General features: G+C 37.1%; 1 protein-coding gene and 1 long non-coding RNA gene across 16 annotated transcripts in view; both read left to right on the forward strand.

The window, feature by feature from the left end:
• The window catches only part of NF1 (neurofibromin 1), a 249817-nt gene that overhangs the window by 136133 nt on the left and 92896 nt on the right, over positions 1-20788 (forward strand). For 12 of the 15 annotated variants that reach the window (XM_045488002.1, XM_045488009.1, XM_045488003.1 and 9 more), the window contains 6 exons: positions 2366-2428; positions 7007-7165; positions 7788-7885; positions 9577-9723; positions 12130-12276; positions 16069-16179. In XM_045488002.1, coding sequence (XP_045343958.1) covers positions 2366-2428; positions 7007-7165; positions 7788-7885; positions 9577-9723; positions 12130-12276; positions 16069-16179 — 725 coding nt within the window. The remainder of the gene's footprint in view (positions 1-2365; positions 2429-7006; positions 7166-7787; positions 7886-9576; positions 9724-12129; positions 12277-16068; positions 16180-20788) is intronic. The other 3 variants (XM_045488011.1, XM_045488010.1, XM_045488005.1) reach the window with 1 other exon arrangement.
• On the forward strand, positions 16186-19215 carry LOC123603298. The gene is made up of 2 exons (XR_006714820.1): positions 16186-16735; positions 18790-19215. It is a non-coding gene; the product is annotated as an uncharacterized LOC123603298 (long non-coding RNA).

Below are 20788 nucleotides of genomic sequence, written 5' to 3' on the forward strand. Positions count from 1 at the left end.
TTGCCTCAAAACCGATCAAACCACCCATGACTACCTTTCAATTCTGCCTTTTGCAACACTTTGATCCTCATTGTCCAGTACTTTCTGTTTCAGCTTACTAAAAAAATGGATGTCTCCTGAAGTGTGAGGTAACTTAATGGAACCCTTTGCTTTGTTCACCCATCAATCCACCCAAGCGGTAGACTTCCCATCGCACCCAGTACTGGATGCTGACTGAAAGAGACCACTTTGCTACTGGAAGAACCAATAGTAACTTCAGCAACTTTCAGAATTCTTTCTCTCCGTCAGTAAATAATATGAATGGTGGATACAGGCAAGTTGAGTGCACATGCAGTATCTTTTTCATTCACCACAGTTGAAATGCTTAATCCCACCCAGTGTTATGGTAAGCATAACACCCTTATGAACTCTTAGGCTTTTCTGATACCTTAGGGCACATCCCGCTAATGGATGCACAAAATGAGTTGAGATAAAGCACAGATGCTCCTAGACAAGTTCAAAGCTGTGGCGACTTGATACTGAAAGTAGTGCCTGGGGAAGGAGCTTGGCGGTGGTCAACTCGCTGCTTGGGGAGTGAGCTTCCTCTGTAATGGCTCGCTGAAAAACAGATGCTGGTTGTAATACTCGTTTTTTGCTTTTTTCCTCATAAAGGCAAAAATTCTCTTTGGATTCCTTTTAGTTAGCAAAAATAGGTACTAATGTAAGTCTTTTGTGAAAGCGAACTTTCAAAAAGCAGGGGGTACCTATAATGAGAAAATAATTCCCAGAATGGATGTTCTCTTAAGTTATAGTGAGAGAATTCTGAGAAAGCCAAATATTATGATTCTAAGTAAATGTCATCTTTTCCCAGTAAATCTGCTTCTCTGAACAGAAGTAGTTTACAACAATTTTTTAACTTATTTTTGACAGAGAGCAAGAGTGTGAGTGGGGAGGGGGCAGAGAGAGAGTGGGACACAGGATCCAAAGCGGGCTCTGTGCTGACAGCAGAGAGCCCAATGAAGGGTTCGAACCCATGAACCCCAAGATCATGACCTGAACCAAAGTCGGACGCTCAACCAACCGAGCCACCCAGGCACCCCATGCCAGTTTTTTAAAGGCTATAAATGATAATTATACATCAAAATTGAAAAAAAGTTACATAAAACTGTGTTTTGGTGATCTATTTGGTTACTAGTACTTTTGTATATAAAGTTTGAACCAAAGCTCTGTGAGAGAAGGACTGTGTCTTTTTGTTCTACTGCTGTTTCCTGATGCCTAGAATGGTATCTGGCATGTTAGATGCACAGTAACTACTTGGATGGATGGATGGACGGATGGGTGAACAAATGTCAAATTAACTTTAAGGTTATGGTGTTGAATGCACTGAATTCCTAGAATGAAATGCCATGTATGGTGGATCTAATTTGGTTTTAAAGATATTTAAAAAAATTGTTGTGCCTCGTCTGATCTAACCAGGAGTCTTAATTTAAAAAGAACTCTTTGGCTTAGAAGGAACTCTGAGAGGTGAAGCCAGTATGTCTGTGGGTTTTGTTTTTGTTTTGTTTTGTTTTGTTTTGTTTTGTTTTCCTTTTTGGTATTTTGTTTTTTGCTACATTCTGATAGTCAAATATGTGAAAAATTTTAAGCGGCTTCTAAGTTTTATTCTATAATTTTCTCTGCAGTTTCTTCACTTTAATATTAATTAATGCTTATTTCTAGTTGAGCTGATAACATTCTTCTTCCAAACGTTGCAGAGCTTTTAACCTCCTCTGATTAGAACTTTTTCAGGAAGTAGCCTGCCAGCAGAAAAATATGTGAAATTTTAAGAGCGACACATTTTTAATTGAGAATCTCTGAAGTGAATTTTCCCCTTATATATAGTCATTTAATGTTTATTTTTTAAATCATTAGGTCTAAATTAAATGCCAGCTATTGAAAAAAGAACTTTAAGTCAATTGAAGGATACACAGAGAAGTATTTATCAAGAAAAAATTATGTAGACACATGGAAGTGTTTTTAGTGTGTGATCTACTTGTAATGAACATTTTACATGAAATTTATCAAAAGCTAGGAATGAACTGAAATGTAAATATGAAATGTCCTCAAATTTACTTGGGGAGAACTTTTCCGTGATTTATAGCCAGAAATAGTAGATATGATTGTCTCAACATTTCTTGCTGTTTATTTAGTGCTTTGGCTTGAAAATGTGATAAAAATTAAAATCCAGAAATAAAATTCATCCCTCGAAATTCAGTTGATTTCTAATTTTTTGTTGATTCCATTTGTGTTACATTTGATCATGTAATTTTATGTACAAGCCAACATTGTTTTTGTTGCTGTATGTAGTTGGTGCTGTGACTTGTTTGTGCTCATCTCTGTCCTGTAGGCAACTTGCCACTCCCTACTGAATAAAGCTACAGTAAAAGAAAAAAAGGAAAACAAAAAATCAGTAAGTTTGGAGAACTTTTTATTAGCTGTTTCTTTCAAAGCAAAACAAAAATCTTTTGCTGTTTGTTAAGAACATCTTCACTTCAGCCTATTTGACCTTCACTGTAAAATCATTCTACTAATTCTGGCACAAAATAGCTTTCATTTCAATTAACCCTGGAATTAAGTTACATTGAAACATTCTCTGTGTTCCTTTGGTTTGATTTATCCCAAAGGCGTTTTGGGGGCATTTGTTGCATTGGATATCTCTGGTCTAATTTTATTATTGTTATTTTAAAAATTATAAATGAATGCAAAAGAAACTTAATTTCAAGGCCTTAGGAAATGCTGACTCTCTTCATTCTTGCTTCTTGTTGCAGGTAATGTGAATGGTTTCTTTTCCTAGAGATGAAAGTTTTTCTTCATTGTTAGAAATATACGGAGGGAAAGTGTCACTTCCTAAATCTTACCTGAAAGTTGCAGTTTCTTTTTGTTTTCTTTTTTACTTTTTATATTTTTATCTAGAGAGTCTGAGCCAGAATTTAGATATTTGTGCTTAGATTATAAAAATCCTAATGATAAACGTTTACCTTAGAGAAAGTCACGATTAGACTATTGGGACTGAGAATATAGTACTTTTGAAATAACAGAAAACTCATTGAGTCCATTTTGTATAGAAACACCTCATTTTGCAAACATCTGCCTGTTTCTATGAACTTGTCCTAATTAAAAGGAAGAAAATTACAGTAGTCATAATTTTATTTTCTTCCCATGAGTAGAATTTGGTCCAGATTCATTCATTTTAAATTTGTCATTGTCTGTCACTATGACTTACCAGGCCGAGCATTATCTTTGTTCATATAATCTAAATGATTTTAGAGAAAGATGTTAAAAAGCAAAACAAAACAAAACGTTTAGGAATCATGTAGGCGGTTTACGTACGGAGGTAAAATTTAGAATATTCATTTGGTTTCATCTTTGATTCCTTGTCTAAGCTTTACAAATAATAGGCTTCTGTTTTAAATTCAGAACTAGATTAAAATTTAGACAACTATGCTTATGTACATTCACGATTTTGAGTATGTTAAGTAGGTTGGGTCAGCTGTGAGCAAATGGATTGGATGGCTTTCTTGCTTAATAAAAACATTCCTTTCTAATGCTTCTAATTCTCAGCATATGTGAGTTTAACATGTATACACCATCACTGTTGAAATTAATTTACCGTTTCTAACACCCGTTCAGTGTTTTACTAATGGCATTGTGTAGTGTATCACATAAATTAAAATTCTGGCTTTCTGTGTTTCTCTAGAGCATGTTTTCTAGCCTTCCTAACATTGCTTTATTTATTAAGATTTTGTCTAAAATTGTTCCTTGAAATGTTATTTTCTGCTAGTGTTATTTTCAGATTTTTTTTTAAGTTTCTGGGTAACACTGAGTTTTGGAATGTATCTCTCAGCACAGGTGATATGAGGTCCTCATGGAAACAAAGGGAAACTGATTGGTAATTTGAGGTATTTGGGAACACATTCTAAAGTATGAAGACAACATAGTCATCATAAATTTAAAATGTCAGTTTATGGAGTTGCTGGCTTATGAATCTAATGATCTTTTCTTTAAAAAGCAAGCTAACTCTTTCGGGGTATACGGATAATGGATCGGAATATGTAAAATATAGAGTGAAGGTTCTGGCTTCTGGTATATTAGCTGCATAGTCATATTATAGATAAGTCCTCTTATTATGCTCAAACATAATGTGTAATCAGATCTCCTTCTAGAAGTTAATTGTCTACCTAACTCTGGGAATTAAGCATGTATGCGTAGTGGTCCTCTTGCTGTGTAAAGTTTATGACTGCATTTATTTGTACCATATTGTTCAGAGTTTACTCGAGGGAGTAAAGAGGACATTTGACTAGTAACTGGTTTCAGAGTATAGACTAGCCCAACTTCGATCTTTTGTGCAGAATGTGTTTGGGATCTAAATTAGATTTTTGTAGCTTAAAAAATAAAACACTTGAGTATGTATATTATGAGGTAAAATTACATTGATGTCCATTAGTGGTGAAAGAGAGAGAACTATTTTTATAAATTGTCTCATGAAACTTGTTATACAGCATTTTGTTTGATATTCAGTACATTTTGTAAGGTTTTAGTTCCAAAAATATACTGATACTGTCATCATTGGGATGCATAATTATATGATACCAGAAACAATGTGTGTTTCTGAGGTGTGGGTACTTTGAGTTTTGACAAGAATTAACTTTGAAGATGTGGAGGATAGTGAAAATGTAGTACTTTTCAGAAGTTTGACAGTATTCTCCCTTTTCATTATATCATGAGATTAATAGTATTAAGTATAAATCAGGTATAAGTGTGAGTCACACTTTAAAACTTTTTTGTTCTAGACAAAACTAGTAAGTAGCTACTTTGAAAAATATGTGTACAAGTTACTGGTTTTTGAGAGATGTTTTCACAGCAGGTTAGTATTTTATAAATTAATTGGTTCTTTGGAAACCAAATTATGGCTTTCAATTTTTAAAAACTGTTTTAGGATTTTAACGGATTAATCTGAATATATGGCTGTTCCTTTCAAACAACCTGTTTACAATTAAATATAAAGCAGTTTTTAATCCTCTTCTTGCTAACTCTTTACAAGCTTTACAATTTTGTAGATTGGTTGCTAAGTTTCTTCTGTTTTAAGATTAAAATTTAGGAGTTCCAAAAGAACCACTCAGTAGCAATGGTGGTCCCCGAACATTGTGAAATTGTATGAAGAATTTGGTCTGTGTGAATGTATATATTCATTTGTCTGTTCCTCTTCTCCGAAAGGTTAAATACTATACTAGAATAGTAAAAGCACTTGAATTTTCTTCTTAATTCTATTGCTAAAACTGTATTTCAGCTAAAAATAACTCTCAAACAGTGTTTGGGCTTTAAAGCTGTTCTGGTGAGGCTGCTGTATTTAGCCGTCTGCAGCAGCTTCCTTTGAGGGAAGTACAGCAAGGCTGTCCTTCACGCAGTAGCACCCAGAGCGCTGTAACACAAGAACGCTTCCTGAGCTACGTAGTGTAAATGAAGGTGAGAATATGTTAGTTACAACTCCTGCGTGTTGGCGCCACTTGAGAGGGTGTTCTTGGGCTTGAAAACCTGAATCGTCTGAAATCTTATATTTACTAATTCCCTCAGATACGGCAGAACACTATTTAGAGATTTTAGGCAGCGAATAAGAAGACGTTGAAAATGTATATACCACACGAAGCACTAAAGGGAAGAGAATGAAATGAAATAATCCTTATTCTTCCCGGAGTTAATCTGGAGTCAGTGAGCTGTGTGAATTCATGACAAGGAGTATTACTTTATTAAGGCATTGTAAAGTGAACTAGAGTTACGTGGGATTCTGCACAGAAAGCCCATTTTCTCATTTTCCTTCACCGTCCTCTGAAATGTAGGTTTATCCCTGGAATCTTAGCATATCGACTGCAGTGCTGCGTGCGGCTTGGCTGTTGGGATCACCACTGCTTTATGCAGCGGTTAGCTACACTGAGCAAGCGTAATTGTGGAGATTAAAGTGTTACACAAGTGTTCTTTCAAAATAAGTGTGTGTGTATTATCTGTAAAACATGTACATTTTAGAGTAATATAATTTTCCTGTGTTAAAACAGTAACTGGAAAGAGATGGGTCCCAAGCCAGTTTCGTAACACTTTTCCCAATCTAATGTGCCTATTACTTTACCTTCAAGGTAGAATGTTTTATAAAAAGAGAAAACCCCATCTTAAATATTGGGCTCACATTGTTTTCCAGTGTGAGCAACTATTTCTTCTTTCCTTCACTTTTTTTATTTGACAGAATTGCACGTTGAGGTACACATAGGGGTTCTCTCTTCTGCTGGTGGGATCTGTTTTTCCTTTAGATCCCCAAGAATTCCTTTTCCTTCATGATTTAAATAATAGGTCCTTATCTTAAAAAGCATTCTGAGGAAGAAAAGGAACTGGCATTGTTACTTGTAAGTGTTTTCTCTTGATAGGAATCTAAAAAAAACCTAACCTTTGTTTGTGTATGGCAAGCATTTTGTTCAAGACACGTGGTTGTACCAGGTATACAACAAAATGTAAGTATTTACTGTTAGATATTAGATGTTTTGGGGTATGCTGTTGAAAACTTAGCTTTGCCTTGTAAGAGTTGACCGCACTCTCATGTCTGTTAATCTTGGTAAAATATGGTAATCTTTGTGTGAAAATTTGGTGTGCTTTTGTTACTTACCAAACTTGCAGTATAAACAACAATGATAAATGCAAGATCTTTTTTCAGGTCTCTCTCCACCACTCATTCATGAAGATTTTCTCTTTCTTTCTTTCTTTCTTTCTTTCTTTTTTTTTTTTTTTTTAAGATACCTTTGTTGTGCTTCAAAAGGGGTGGAGGGCAAGAATTGAGGATAAGTTTTATTTACTGATGTTTGGGGAGTAGGAAAAAAATAGAAATGTGTTGTTTACAAGGCTTGATCTGTGCAGAGTTTTTGTGCCAAAGTCTGACCCTCGAGCTCTTTCTTCCCATTTCCTTTTTAAATTCAAACCATATACTCAGTTCTCAACTCCTTATTTTTAGGTGGTTAGCCAGCGTTTCCCTCAGAACAGCATCGGTGCGGTGGGAAGTGCCATGTTCCTCAGATTTATCAATCCTGCCATTGTCTCACCGTATGAAGCAGGGATTTTAGATAAAAAGCCGCCACCTAGAATTGAAAGGGGCTTGAAGTTAATGTCAAAGGTGAAGAATTATTTTGCTAATCTATTTTAAATTTCCCTTCCAACTAAATTTTCAGTTTTTTGTATTTTCTGTACTCACACTTGAATTTATTTTTGAAATAGCCTGTGGTTTTCACTTATATGCTTTTGTTTTATTTTTAGTTGTTAAATTACAAAGGAATTCATTAGACTGATATCTGATGGACCTTATTATCATGGGAAAATATCTTAACAAATGTCTCCTAAAGATAGTTTTCTATATATTCATTCTGGAAATTCTAAAGTGGAGACTGAAATGGAGACTGTATGAGTTTTCATTAAAAAAAGACATTAAAAATTTTAATATGTATTTTTATATATGTAAATATGTGTATATATGTGTATATATATATACGTGTACGTATATATATATGTATATATATATATATACACACACACACATATATATACATACATACATGTATATACATATGTAGTAATTTGGAAAAGAATAGAAACAACACCTAATATTTATAGCATGAGGAATAATTTACTCAGCAATAGAAATTATGTTGATGAGAAAATTAGTTTTTTGTAAAGAATATGCGAACGTATACACTTCATGCAATGAATGATCTGATTTATAACCGTGTTTTATTATTTAGATACTTCAGAGCATTGCCAATCATGTTCTCTTCACAAAAGAAGAGCATATGCGGCCTTTTAATGATTTTGTGAAAAGCAACTTTGATGCAGCGCGGAGGTAGGATTGCTCTATCTGATTTAAATATTGTCAGTTTCACTTAAGTCTGTGTACTTGGTCTACGTGGAGCTCCTGTGTAGGTTTTTTTCCTCTTCCCGCTCTAGGTCAAGAGCAGAGTTAATCTTATTTTCTTTTACTGTAAGAGACAGTAGCGAAATAAATCCATATTCTTTATAATTTGATAGTGACTTCCATACTTGAAAACTAGCAGGGATTTTTGGCACATCTACTAAAATAAAAGATTTGAAGTTGCTATAATATGGGGGAGAGGAAAAAGGAAAAGATTCCTTCTTGTAAAAACTAAAGCCAAAATGGCACATATTATGCTTAATAGTGTATAATGACAATATTTTGATGCTAGAATATTTTTGATACTTCGATTTGAAAGTGTACCTGAACTAAAAAGTTACTCAAAGGAATAATGACAACTGTTGAAGTTTTATGATTTCAGAAAACTTGAGTTCTGTGAGGTGCCATAACTAACTAGTTCTTTCTCTTTATCTCTCTGAGTTGTGGGCTTATCTGTAAATAGGGGCAAAACTGTTTGTGTTCTGAGTTGATTTTAGAGAAACAAATGAGGTAGTGTATGAGAAAATGCTTTGTAAATGTAAGTTAAAGTCCAGAATTCTGCTTTTCATGTAGTGTGAAACTAATTGATCTCATAGTCTAAGCTGGACTTGGGCAACTCTCTCTTGCAGTTTTTCATTGTCGTTCTTACCAGTTTCTGTCTAGTTGGCACTTAAAAGGTATATTGTTGGACTGCAAGCTCTATTGAAGAAAAAAGTGAATGTCAGCATAGGATTCGTATTCCAGCAGATTGACTACCCATAGAAAGTTAAGAGAACAAAGGTTCTCATCCTGGCTCTGACCTAACCAGCTGTGTAACTTTGGGGAAGTCTTTTGTCTTGTCTTGGTCTCCATTTCCTTATCTATAAAGTACTGTACTGGCTTCGATCCAAAGTCTCATCTATCTAAATTTTGTTGAGGGGCGCCTGGGTGGCGGAGTCGGTTAAGCGTCCGACTTCAGCCAGGTCACGATCTCGCGGTCCGTGAGTTCGAACCCCGCGTCGGGCTCTGGGCTGATGGCTCAGAGCCTGGAGCCTGTTTCCGATTCTGTGTCTCCCTCTCTCTCTGCCCCTCCCCCGTTCATGCTCTGTCTCTCTCTGTCCCAAAAATAAAATAAACGTTGAAAAAAAAAAAAAAATTTGGGGCGCCTGGGTGGCGCAGTCGGTTAAGCGTCCGACTTCAGCCAGGTCACGATCTCGCGGTCCGTGAGTTCGAGCCCCGCGTCGGGCTCTGGGCTGATGGCTCAGAGCCTGGAGCCTGTTTCCGATTCTGTGTCTCCCTCTCTCTCTGACCCTCCCCCGTTCATGCTGTGTCTCTCTCTGTCCCCAAAATAAATAAACGTTGAAAAAAAAAATTAAAAAAAAAAAAATAAATAAATAAATAAATTTTGTTGTTGTCTGACTTCAGAACCTACCATGAAGCTGAAGCCCGGTATGGGAAATGGAAAACCAACTTTCTCCTTGTCTCTTCCTGTGTTTAATGACAGTCACATGTGAATAATACTTATAGTCCTCCATACTTGTAATGTCAGTTATTTTACAAAGTTACTTCAGATCAATTTGATTCAAACATAGATATGAGTGCATCTAGTTTGTAAAAATTCTAATGGCTTTGTATTTTTTAAGGTTTTTCCTTGATATAGCATCTGATTGTCCTACCAGTGATGCAGTAAATCATAGTCTCTCCTTCATCAGTGATGGCAATGTGCTTGCTTTACATCGTCTACTCTGGAACAATCAAGAGAAAATTGGCCAGTATCTTTCCAGTAACAGGTAAGATTTCGCAGTCATGGAGATTTTGAAAACTCTTAGTTTAAATTTATAAAAATTATTGGGCACGAATAATGCTTTTTTACTCTGCATCTGCTTAGAATAGGAATTAAGGTTTGGAAAGAGAAATGTAGAGCCTTAAACTCTTAAATAGGCAAACGGTTGACTCGTATGAAATGATGACCCAGTCTACCTGGTGCTACAGACTTTTTTTTTTTTTTTTAAGTGTTAAGCTAAAAAAAAAAATCACAAATTAGCCCTTTGGATTTTTCTGGTTTGCAAAACATCAAACGTGTGCAACAAGATATAGGGGAGTTTACGTTTACTAGAAGTTCAAATGAGTATTGGTATCTGAATCTAAAGAGCAGCTAATTCTAGGGAATTTAATAATTAAAACATTGCCAGTGTTCTGATTCTATTTGTGATACTCTAAGTATTTGAAAATAAAGCTTTATGTAGAAAATACCCAATAATTGAAAAGTATTAACTTGGGTATTGGTTTATTAGCTGTTTTTTTGTTTTTTTGTTTTTTTGTTTTTTTTTTTAACGCTTATTTATTTTTGAGACAGAAAGAGACAAAGCATGAACGGGGGAGGGTCAGAGAGAGGGAGACACAGAATCTGAAACAGGCTCCAGGCTCTGAGCTGTCAGCACAGAGCCCGACGCGGGGCTCGAATTCACGGACCGCGAGATCATGACCTGAGCCGAAGTCGGCCACTTAACCGACTGAGCCACCCAGGCGCCCCTATTAGCTGTTTTTAAAGCCTATTGTAGCCTGAATCACTTGCTGCCCTTTCAAGTTGTGTATGTGTATAAACAGCCCAAATTCCCACGCATTCCTCTTACAAATGTAAAATGAGCCCAGAAAAATCTTAAATTCTAATAAAAATGGTTTGCTCATTCATGGGAATGCTAGAAGACCATGAAGCTAAGGCTAACTAATAAAGAGATGGTAGTTTAAAAGAGAGAGCATTTTAATCCTTCATGAAGGGTTACTGGGTTAAAGTGACACTGGCATGACCAAAGTATGCTGGGACATAAAAGGATGAAGATGCTTTGTCTGTGTGACACGCAAATAAACTGTGAACTTTTAAATGCAAACATTCATTTCTCTTACATAATTCACATACATATTCGTGTAGCTTGATGCTACAGAGTTTTTAAAAATTCGGATATTTCAAAAAAAAATTCCAAACATACAGAAGAGTATAGGCTGTAATATAACAGAGACCCATGTCTACCAACTAGCTTTAACATTAGTTTGCTATTTTACTTCAGATCTTTATAACATTTTGTTTCTTGGGGGAAAAGCTATTACTTCTCTCTATGAAACTGACAAAATAAGGAAATTATAGGCATATATAACATAGCTTTGTGTGTTTTAAAAATTTGCAGAAATTGGGACGCCTGGGTGGCTCAGGTCATGATTGCACTGTTCATGAGTTCAAGCCCTGCATCGTGCTCTGTGCTTGAGAGCTCAGAGCCTGGAGCCTGCTTTGGATTCTGTGTCTCCCTCGCTCTCTGCTCCTCCCCCGCTCTCACTCTCTCATAAATAAACATTAAAAATTTTGCATAAATTATATAGCGAATAAGTCTCTTCACACAATATTCTGTTTGAGATTTACCATTAACTTATGTTAGTATTTTATTGAATGACTATGTCAAAATTTATTTTCACATTTCCTAATTGATGGATATTTAGGCCTGTTTTTTGATTTTCACTGTTCTAAGTAGTAATGTAATAAATATGCTTCATATTTGTCTTCTTGTGTATTACCTGAATGTGTGATTGCTAGGTTCTGGGGTACACACAGCCCTACCTTTTCTAGATACCGCTCCATTACTTTTCAAAGTGTACATGCTCATTTACACTTTGATCAGCACTGCGTGAGAATACCTCTTTATAAACATCCTCACCAAAGTTGACATTAGTAAACGTCATAATTTTTGCCGATTTGATGTTTGTGAAATGGTATCTTGTTATTCTCGTGTAGTTTTAAATGCTTAATAGTTACTGAAAATCTATATTTACCGTGGTTAAGCAGAGATCTGATATGAACGACAAATATGTCCAATTCATAAAGAGGAGTTTCTCAAGAAGGATTCTTTTCATCCTGTGAAAAAGTGGATTACAATGTTATTTTTACTTATTGCTTGTTTAATGGTAATGGATTAAGAATACTAGAAAAAATGAATTTTTATATAAATTTTGTAGTTTGGGGAGTGGTCATATTTCTAAGATGTCTCCGTGTGTATTTACAACCTTCGAGGTCTTTTTGTTGCTGTTTTTACAAATCAGCGAGAACCACCAGCTGACAGTAAGAAGTAAAGCAACCAGTGATAAGCTAAAGCAATGTGTACAGCTACATGTGAACCGCTGCTTTTTTCTAAGTAGTTTGCTGTTTCTAGGGACCACAAAGCTGTTGGAAGACGACCTTTTGATAAGATGGCAACACTTCTTGCGTACTTGGGTCCTCCAGAGCACAAACCTGTGGCCGATACACATTGGTCCAGCCTTAACCTTACCAGTTCAAAGTTTGAGGAATTTATGACTAGGTAAAGTACCACCGTGAAATAATAATTGCTCTCTTTTGGTTGAGATGCAAGGTTTACCAGGAGACCACTTGTTGGATATACTTGTATTTCTGATGGAAGATTATTACGAAAGATGTGCTTGATGATCACGTTGCCATATTTTGGGATCCCACTTGTTTCTTACCTTATCTGTTGTTGACATGTGCTTTGTTTTATAGTTGGTTTTCCTCTAAAAATAATATCTTTTTGAATGGTACTGTGTCATATTGCTTTGAGGTGTTTTTGCATTTAATACTTATAAGGGAGGGTAGATAATCATATTTTAGTTAAGGGAGATTCTGCAGCTCAGTGTGAGTAACTGATTTGCCCAAGATCCCACACCTCAGTCATAGGTCCTTTGGTTTTAAGTTCTGAGCTCTTGCTTTCTGCCACACTGTAGCATCTTTCAGAACCCTCCCCAAATTTGATGCTGTTAACCTCTTTTAGATTGAGACTCCCGAAATTCAGTAAATTTCAGTATTGCTGTAAAATTTCTGTGGACATTTGTTTTGAATCTCATTTAGAGGGATTTAGTTTGTGAGGTAAAAGAGCCTCCTTGTTAGACATGCACTTTTATGACGTTCGAGCGAAGATGGTGTGCTGAGTCCTTTAGTCTTTAAGGTACCTTTCATAGTACTTTACACTTAGTCACTTAGTAAGTGCTTCAGTGACTTACTGAAGTGGGTATTTTGTTCATAATATGTGCCAGAGACGGAAGTAAAAAAGCAGAAATTAAAATGCAGAAATTAACTCACATTAGAGATTGGCATATACTGTGCTTTGCATTGTAAGTGCTGGCTATTGATAATATCACAGATAGGCCATAGTTTTGTACACATGACTCCAGTTCTTTGATACCATTAAAAGAATGTGTGAATACAAAACAGTCTCCTTTCCAGCTTATTTTTTATCTTTAGCTCTACTATATTTCTTTTCATTGTAACAAATGTTTATTCCTAAGTGATTAAAGAAATACTTTCCACACACAGTTTTCATATTACGTAATTGAAAATTACACAGTACAAAAACATATAGCTTTTTTATTCACCACTTACTGAGAACATCCTAGCCATTTTTCCACTTTTCTAAGAAAACCTATTTATTGCTCCTTCTCTGAGACCCTAGCTTCCCTTATAAAAGACGATCTTCCATGCTTTTGGAGACTAACCGATCTAACAGTGTCTGGTATATATAGTGTTCAATAAATGTTAAGTGTTATTTTTGTTCTCCTCTCAGCTCCCGCTGATGCTCTTTGAGACCCGTTTTTTTTGTAAAAAAAAAAAAAAAAAAAAAAAAAAATGAAGAAAGCTTCATTTTCTCAACTATAAAAATAAAATTGTTAAGTTACTCAAAAGTCAGAACTCTAAAGAAAGTAAAAAATTCTCAGTTACTCTTCTTAGAGATATTCACCTTTTAGAGATAATTCAGTTAACATTTGGCACACAGCCTCATAATCATTTGTACGTGTGTGTACCTGTTGCCCTTATCAAACGATATCTAGGTTGTTTCCATTAATACTAAACAAATGCTGAGCTGGTACTGGCAACATAATGAACTGAGATGATGGAACCTCTCTCCCCCACCCCTTCCAGGACATAAGAGATACATGACGTACAGAAGTACTAGGTCAAAGTATTTTATACTATATTACCTAGTATTATACTATACTACTACACTATACTACTGTAACACCTAGTATTATATACTAGGTGTATGCTTTTTTAATGTTTATTTTGAGAGAGAGCACCAGCGTGAGTGGGGGAGGGGCAGAGAGAGCAAAAGCGAGAATCCCAGGCAGGCTCCATGCTCAGCACGGAGCCCGCCTGAAGGCTCAATCTCACAACCCTGAGGGGTGCTTGGGTAGCTCAGTCAAGTGTCCGACTTCGACTCAGGTCATGGTCTTGCCGTCTGTGAGTTCAAGCCCCAAGTCCGGCTCTGTTGCTGACAGTTTGGAGTCTGGAGCCTGCTTCAGGTTCTGTGTCTCCCTCTCTCTCTGCCCCTTTCCCTCCCCACCCCCACTCAACAAATAAACATTAAAAAAATTTTTTTTGAATCTCATGACCCTGAGATCGTGACCTGAGCTGATATCAAGAGTCAGACACTTAACCGACTGAGCCACCCAGGTACCTCCAAAGGAAATATATTTTTAAAATATTTTATTTTTAAAACACATAGCTGGAAGATAATTTCTGAGCACATTACCAACATATGGTCAGTACAGATTGATAAAGAAGTGGAAAATATGAAAAAAGTTAAGAGATGCAGATGACAGAAGGAGAAGGTCCAAAATGAGTAATAGATGTTTCAGAAATGGAGCTTAGAGAGAATGGAGAAGAGGTAATATTTGAAGAGACAACAGACGACAACGTCCCAGGGTTGGTGAATGACCTGAAGCTTCAAATAATTACACACTGAATGTTTAACAGAATACATAAAAATCAAATCAGGCTTTTTTTGAAACATTTTAAAATACATATGGGGATCTAACATACAACAAAAAATTCACCTAGCAATGGGCACGTGGGTTGCTTCCATATCTTGGCTATTATAAATAATGCTGCAATAAATACAGAGTACATGTATCTTTTCAGATTAATGCTTTCATATTCTTTGGGTGAATACCCAGTGGAGTTATTGGATCCTATGGTAATTCTATCTTTAATTTTTTGAGGAACTTTCACACTGTTTTCCACAGAGGCTGCGCCAACCTTCATTCCCACCAACAGTACATGAGGGTTCCTTTTTCTCCAGCATCCTCGCCAACACCTATTGTTTCCTGTGTTTTTGATTTTAGCCATAGAATGGACTTTTAATAAATGGTGTTGCTACAACTGAGTGAGTGACTGGAAAAAGGTGCTCCCATCATTCATGAGGATAAACTCCCATGAAGAAGAAAACATATGCAAAGGAAGGCCTTTTTAATCATTCAGAATTATAAACCCAAAAAGAAAAGGTTGATAAACTGAACTCTTGAAAGACAAATAAATAGGGGCGCCTGGGTGGCGCAGTCGGTTAAGCGTCCGACTTCAGCCAGGTCACGACCTCGCGGTCCGTGAGTTCGAGCCCCGCGTCGGGCTCTGGGCTGATGGCTCAGAGCCTGGAGCCTGTTTCCGATTCTGTGTCTCCCTCTCTTTCTGCCCCTCCCCTGTTCATGCTCTGTCTCTCTCTGTCCCAAAAATAAATGTTGAAAAAAAAAAAAAAAAAAAGACAAAAACTCAACAGCTTCTAGAAAAAGAAAATAAAAACAGCTTCTAGAAAAAGAAAATACCATGATTAAAAACAATCCTATGGTAGGGACGTCTGGGTGGCTCAGTCAGTTGGGTGTCTGACTTCGGCTCAGGTCATGATCTCACGGCTCAAGAATTCGAGCCCCATGTCGGGCTCTGTGCTGACAGCTCAGAGCCTGGAGCCCTCTTAAGATTCTGTGTCTCCCTCTCTCTCTGCCCCTGCCCCACTTGCACGCTGTCTCTCTCTGCCTCTCTCTCTCAAAAATAAATTATTAAAGGATTTTTTTAATTTAAAAACAATCCTATGGTTCATATTACTGCCCAGGGTAGTGCTAAGGACGACTTGTTATGTTTCAAAGAGTAACATCTTGAAATTTTGGGTACTTGTTGTCAAATTGCCCTTCAGGAAGTGTATTGCTTTTAAATGTTTTATCATTTAGTATATTTCATCACTGGTCTAATCATGGGTTTTTATAAACACTCAATGGACAATATAAAGCCTATGAGTTACCCTGTTTTTTGTTTGTTTGTTTGTTTTTCCTTTCAGGCATCAAGTACATGAAAAAGAAGAGTTCAAGGCTTTGAAAACATTAAGTATTTTCTACCAAGCTGGGACTTCCAAAGCTGGGAATCCTATATTTTATTATGTTGCACGGAGGTAAGACATACTGTTTCAGTTTCTCTTATCAGAGTGTTCAAAATGGAGAGAGACAGCAAGTTTGATTTTTCCCGTTTGACTTCACTGGAATTGAAGACAAGTTTACCTGGAAGAATATAGCAGGGTAAATAACCAGCCTGTCCCAAAATGATGCGTGGTATATTAGAAATTGCTTTTCAGGAGACCTATTTCCTATTGGCTTCTCTTTCTTACATCAGTTTTTTTTTTTTATACTCCTTACAATGGATTAATTACCAAGAATAAAAAAAATAGCAAAGAATCTTTTCTTTTTAGGTGCATTCTGATTAAATAATATCTACAACATGACAGAAATAAAACTTTAAGAATCTGTTTCTAAGAACTTTCAGTAATATGCTATGTATGACAACATCAGGGTGATTTAACAAATAATTTAGAGAAGGTGTGGAAATTTCTATAAAGATGGCACAGGTGCCAGCTTGGAAAATTGATTGCATTTTTTTTCATGCTGTCTTCAGTCCAGGCTAGTGCCTAGAAAACCTTTCTGAAAATGCTGTGAGCTCCTTCTTCACAGTAGGTATGAAGCTTTGCGTTGCTTTCCCTGCTACTGTCTTCTCTTTCTTGCCTCATTCTACCTTTTGAGAACTTACCTGTAATACAAGTTGGCGAGTTTTACTTCTTCCTGTTCATATCATAAACTCGTGGTATTTGAACCGCAGAGACGGTGTGGTCTAACAGAGAGACCATTGGTTTTGGAATTTCAAGGACTATGTGTAATCTTAGTTTTACTATTCAGTAGCTGTAGAAATTAATCTTCCTGAGTTTCCTGAATTTAGCATACGTTGAAGAGTTCTGTCAGGAGACTGAATGGCCATGGATTGCGAGAGCTTGTCGGTATATAGGAAATGGAGGTTGAGAAATGGCGGGAGGGGACTGAGCAAAGGGATGCAGAAGGTGGGAAACTAATTTAGTCAAATAATTCAGATAGCATTAAGACCGGGAAGCCCCAAGTACTGGGTCTTATGGAATCAAGAGAGTATAGAAACTTGCATTTACCCTGTGCTCTCCTCTTGAACAACTCTGAGTAAGGTCTCTTCGTTTCCCTTGAAAGTCTTCTCTCCAACTTTTCAATCAGTTCCTGTTTCTAAATCACCTAAGGTAATTTTCACTTTCTTTTGCAATTGAGATGAAGCATATTTGTGTTTCAGCCACAACTTTTAATGTAGTCAGTATATTTTGACCCTCCCTATTTTGCTGAAGTAATTAAAAGTGAAACACTGGTGAGAGAGGCAAACAGGTGCGTGTCCTCCTCCCCCTTTAACTTCTCGTTAGTTTACAAGTAGCAAAGATTTCTGGGAAACCTCAGTGCAGACACCCTCTGTTGGATTAAATCAGTGGGATTTCCGGGAAACCTATGTAACATGGTGATTTGAGAGTGTTAAGGATTCTCAACTTTGTTGCTTCACTAGCCACATAATCTTAGACAAGTTACTTTTTTCTGAATCTGTTTCTTCATATGTTAAAAAAAAGGTGAGGGGTAGAACTTATAAAAACTGTCGACCTGTCCCATAAAATATTTTGTGACTTAAAAGTTCTGTACAGAGTATGTTTGAGGTTTTCTTTTCTTTTCTTTTTTCTTTTTGTTTTTTGATAGGACTCTTCCAGTTTCAGATTTTGGGTACTTTCAGCTTTTTAGTTAGACTTCCTAGAGCTCCTCTTGGCCTTCATTTTCACCTGGTGTGAAGTCTTAGCTCAAAGACAGTTGAGCACATAGGAGCTCAGAGCAGAGAGAGGCCTGTTTCCTCCACTGTACAAGTCCAGAAGATTGTAAAGGCCTTATCTCTACATAGCCAGCTTTGTCAAAGAGCGCTTAGGTTGGACTTCTCTTTTGATATTCTTGTGTTTCTATGGCTTGGACTACAATGGATTAATTAACATCTTTTGACCTGTGGATTCCATTCACCTTACAAATAGTCCAGGGACATTTCAGACTTGAAGTATGCAAAACTTAATTCTGTATATTCACTTCCACTTTTTCACACTGTATTCTCTTTTTCAATAACATCATTCTTCGTTCCCATGCTAGAAACCCTGATCTTTTTAAATTCTTACCTCTTTCTTTTATCCTCCTCATTATCAGTCACCTAGTCTTGATTTTAACAGTGAGATCCTGACAAATCAATTAAGTTGTTTTAGTGTGACCTTTGTTATTGCAAAGAAGCCCTTCTTATTTTCTCAGGAAAAACAGGAATTGCAGCAGAGCCTGCCCAGATGTAGACAGAACTAGGTGGCTATCAGTTCTGGAACCAGTTTACACTCTGACTCCCTCCTGGCTTCCTAATCAACTCTGCTTCATGATTTTTCTCTTTCTGTATCCCTTCAGTTTTAGCCCCAGCCACTAATTCTTTCATTACCTCAGTACTGCATGCTTCAAATTCCAAAAAGAGAATGTGGTTCGGCTCAATAGTATCTGTTTGGCAAAACCTTTCATGCTAAGTGCTTGCTCCTAGCTCTAGTCATGTGATCAAAATAACCACCTACTGCTATTTTTTTAGCAGGGGCTGTCCTTTGGTATGTGTTCTATTTTTTTTTTTTTTTTTTAATTGGATCTTAATGGTTTATTTCTTTTAGGTGCCTTGAAAATGCCTTTTGGAACCATTTTTTGCCCCACTGCCATTACTGACACTTGCTTATTAGCTCTTACCTGTGCTAATGCAGCATTATCCTCCAACTTCCTAATTCGCGGGGAACTTCTTCCGGGTCATCTCCACATTGCTTCTGGAGGCAGTTGCCAGTACACATCTCATCTCGTCGTTCTCGGGGTGTTAAATAGCACCATTGATTCCTCATATAAAGGAATCCACAGGTTCTGTTGTCAGGCATGCAAGGTGCTCCATAATTATTACCTAATTGAGTTCCTAATCTTTCCCTGCTAGTCCCTCCCATAGATTTATGCTCCTACCCTGTAGTAAAGTACCATAAATACAAGAACAATTGTTGCAGCCTTGTTTATAGTAGCAAAAAAAAAAAAAAAAAAAAAAAAGAAAAGAAAGAAAACACTGTAACTATGTTCCAAAGGGGAATTGTTGAATATATGATGCTGCCTCTATATTCTGGAATAATATACAATGTGTTGTTTTTTCTACTTGTTACAAGCGACAGAAATGAAATTCAAACTTGTGCAAACTAAAAAGGGTATCAATTGGCACATGCACCTGAGGAGATCAAGGGATGGCCTGGCTTCTTGCATGACCTCGTGCAGAGCTTTGAACAGGGTCATCTGGAGAACATTGTCTTCTCTCTCTCGACTCCACTTCCTTTGGGTCGATGTCATTCCCAGGAAGCTCTTCCCATGGTCAGCAATGGATTGCGTTCTCAGCTTTAACAACTGAGGGAAAATGACCTGTTTGCCAGTAGGTACAGCAAGGGTCCTGGTTTTACTGGCCTGGCTTGAGTCACGTGCCAATTCTTGAGGCAATCGCTGTGGCAGGGGGATGGGATATCTTGGTTGTCTGGGCCTGAATCATGTGCCCATCCCTGGAGCACCGTGGTGAAACTGTAGCCCTACTTGAATTACATGAGTCGAAAGGGAAAATTGGACTGCAGATACCAGGATGAGGAAAAATGGATTCTGATCAGGCGAGAGTAACAGAAGTGTTCCAGTGCAGCTTTAAAAAGACCCAGAAGGAGGACTGTGGCACTTGTCATACAGGGTGCCGAGTAATATGTGTGCACAAGCATATATAGCTGGAGAAATGTGTGCAAATACGCACATTAAACTATTCACGTTGCTTATGACAGGGGAGTATGACTGGAGGAGGTCAAAGACCAGTTAGAATATTTATTATGTATCTCTCTGGGTTGTTACCAGGAGCATGGGTTATTTGGGGAGAATACTTAAAAATGTGAAACCTAAAAGTTTTACATGAATGTTAGAAATATTACACCTGGCAATTGCTTTTTGGGTGGCACTAGTGCTGACATTTACTGAGTGCTTTCTCTGCATCAGGCAAATTGTGCCTGTGGTAGAATTTTTCATGTAGCCCCGACACTAACCTTCTGAGGCCTTGTTAAGAGCAGTGAAGGACATGTGTATAAATAAACTTGTCAAGAGAAGTGGCAAGTCACCCCCAAACCTAGCTGTCCGAATGACCTGGAGAATTAAAACAGGAAACATATCCCGAGACCCTGTCCTGGGCTACCAGATCAGAATCCCTTGAGAAGAGCCTAATCTATATATTCAGCAGGCACCCAGAGTGATTCATCTGTAATCCGTTTATGACTGAAGTTTGGGAATCCCACCGGGTCGTGTATTTCACTCATGGCAGCACAACTGCTAAGAATCAGCTGGTTTCAAACCTTAACAACTACACTATTAATGACATGGTTATTATCAGTGTTAAAACTATGTACTAGGTTTTGGGGTTAAATCAACCCTTGTAGACCAGCATGAAACTTCCCAATAGTTTTGAGATATATTTCTATAGGGAAGAGTTCTGAATTCTAGGCATCTGATTTACAAATGACCTTTTCAAATACCAGGAAAATGTTTACTCAGAGCAAGATAGTCTTGTCATTGGACCAGCTGCATTATGCATTACGGTAGTTAGCAGAGTTGGGGCGCCTGGCT

This window comes from Leopardus geoffroyi, chromosome E1, assembly GCF_018350155.1.
Source record: "Leopardus geoffroyi isolate Oge1 chromosome E1, O.geoffroyi_Oge1_pat1.0, whole genome shotgun sequence".
Lineage (NCBI taxonomy): Eukaryota > Metazoa > Chordata > Mammalia > Carnivora > Felidae > Leopardus > Leopardus geoffroyi.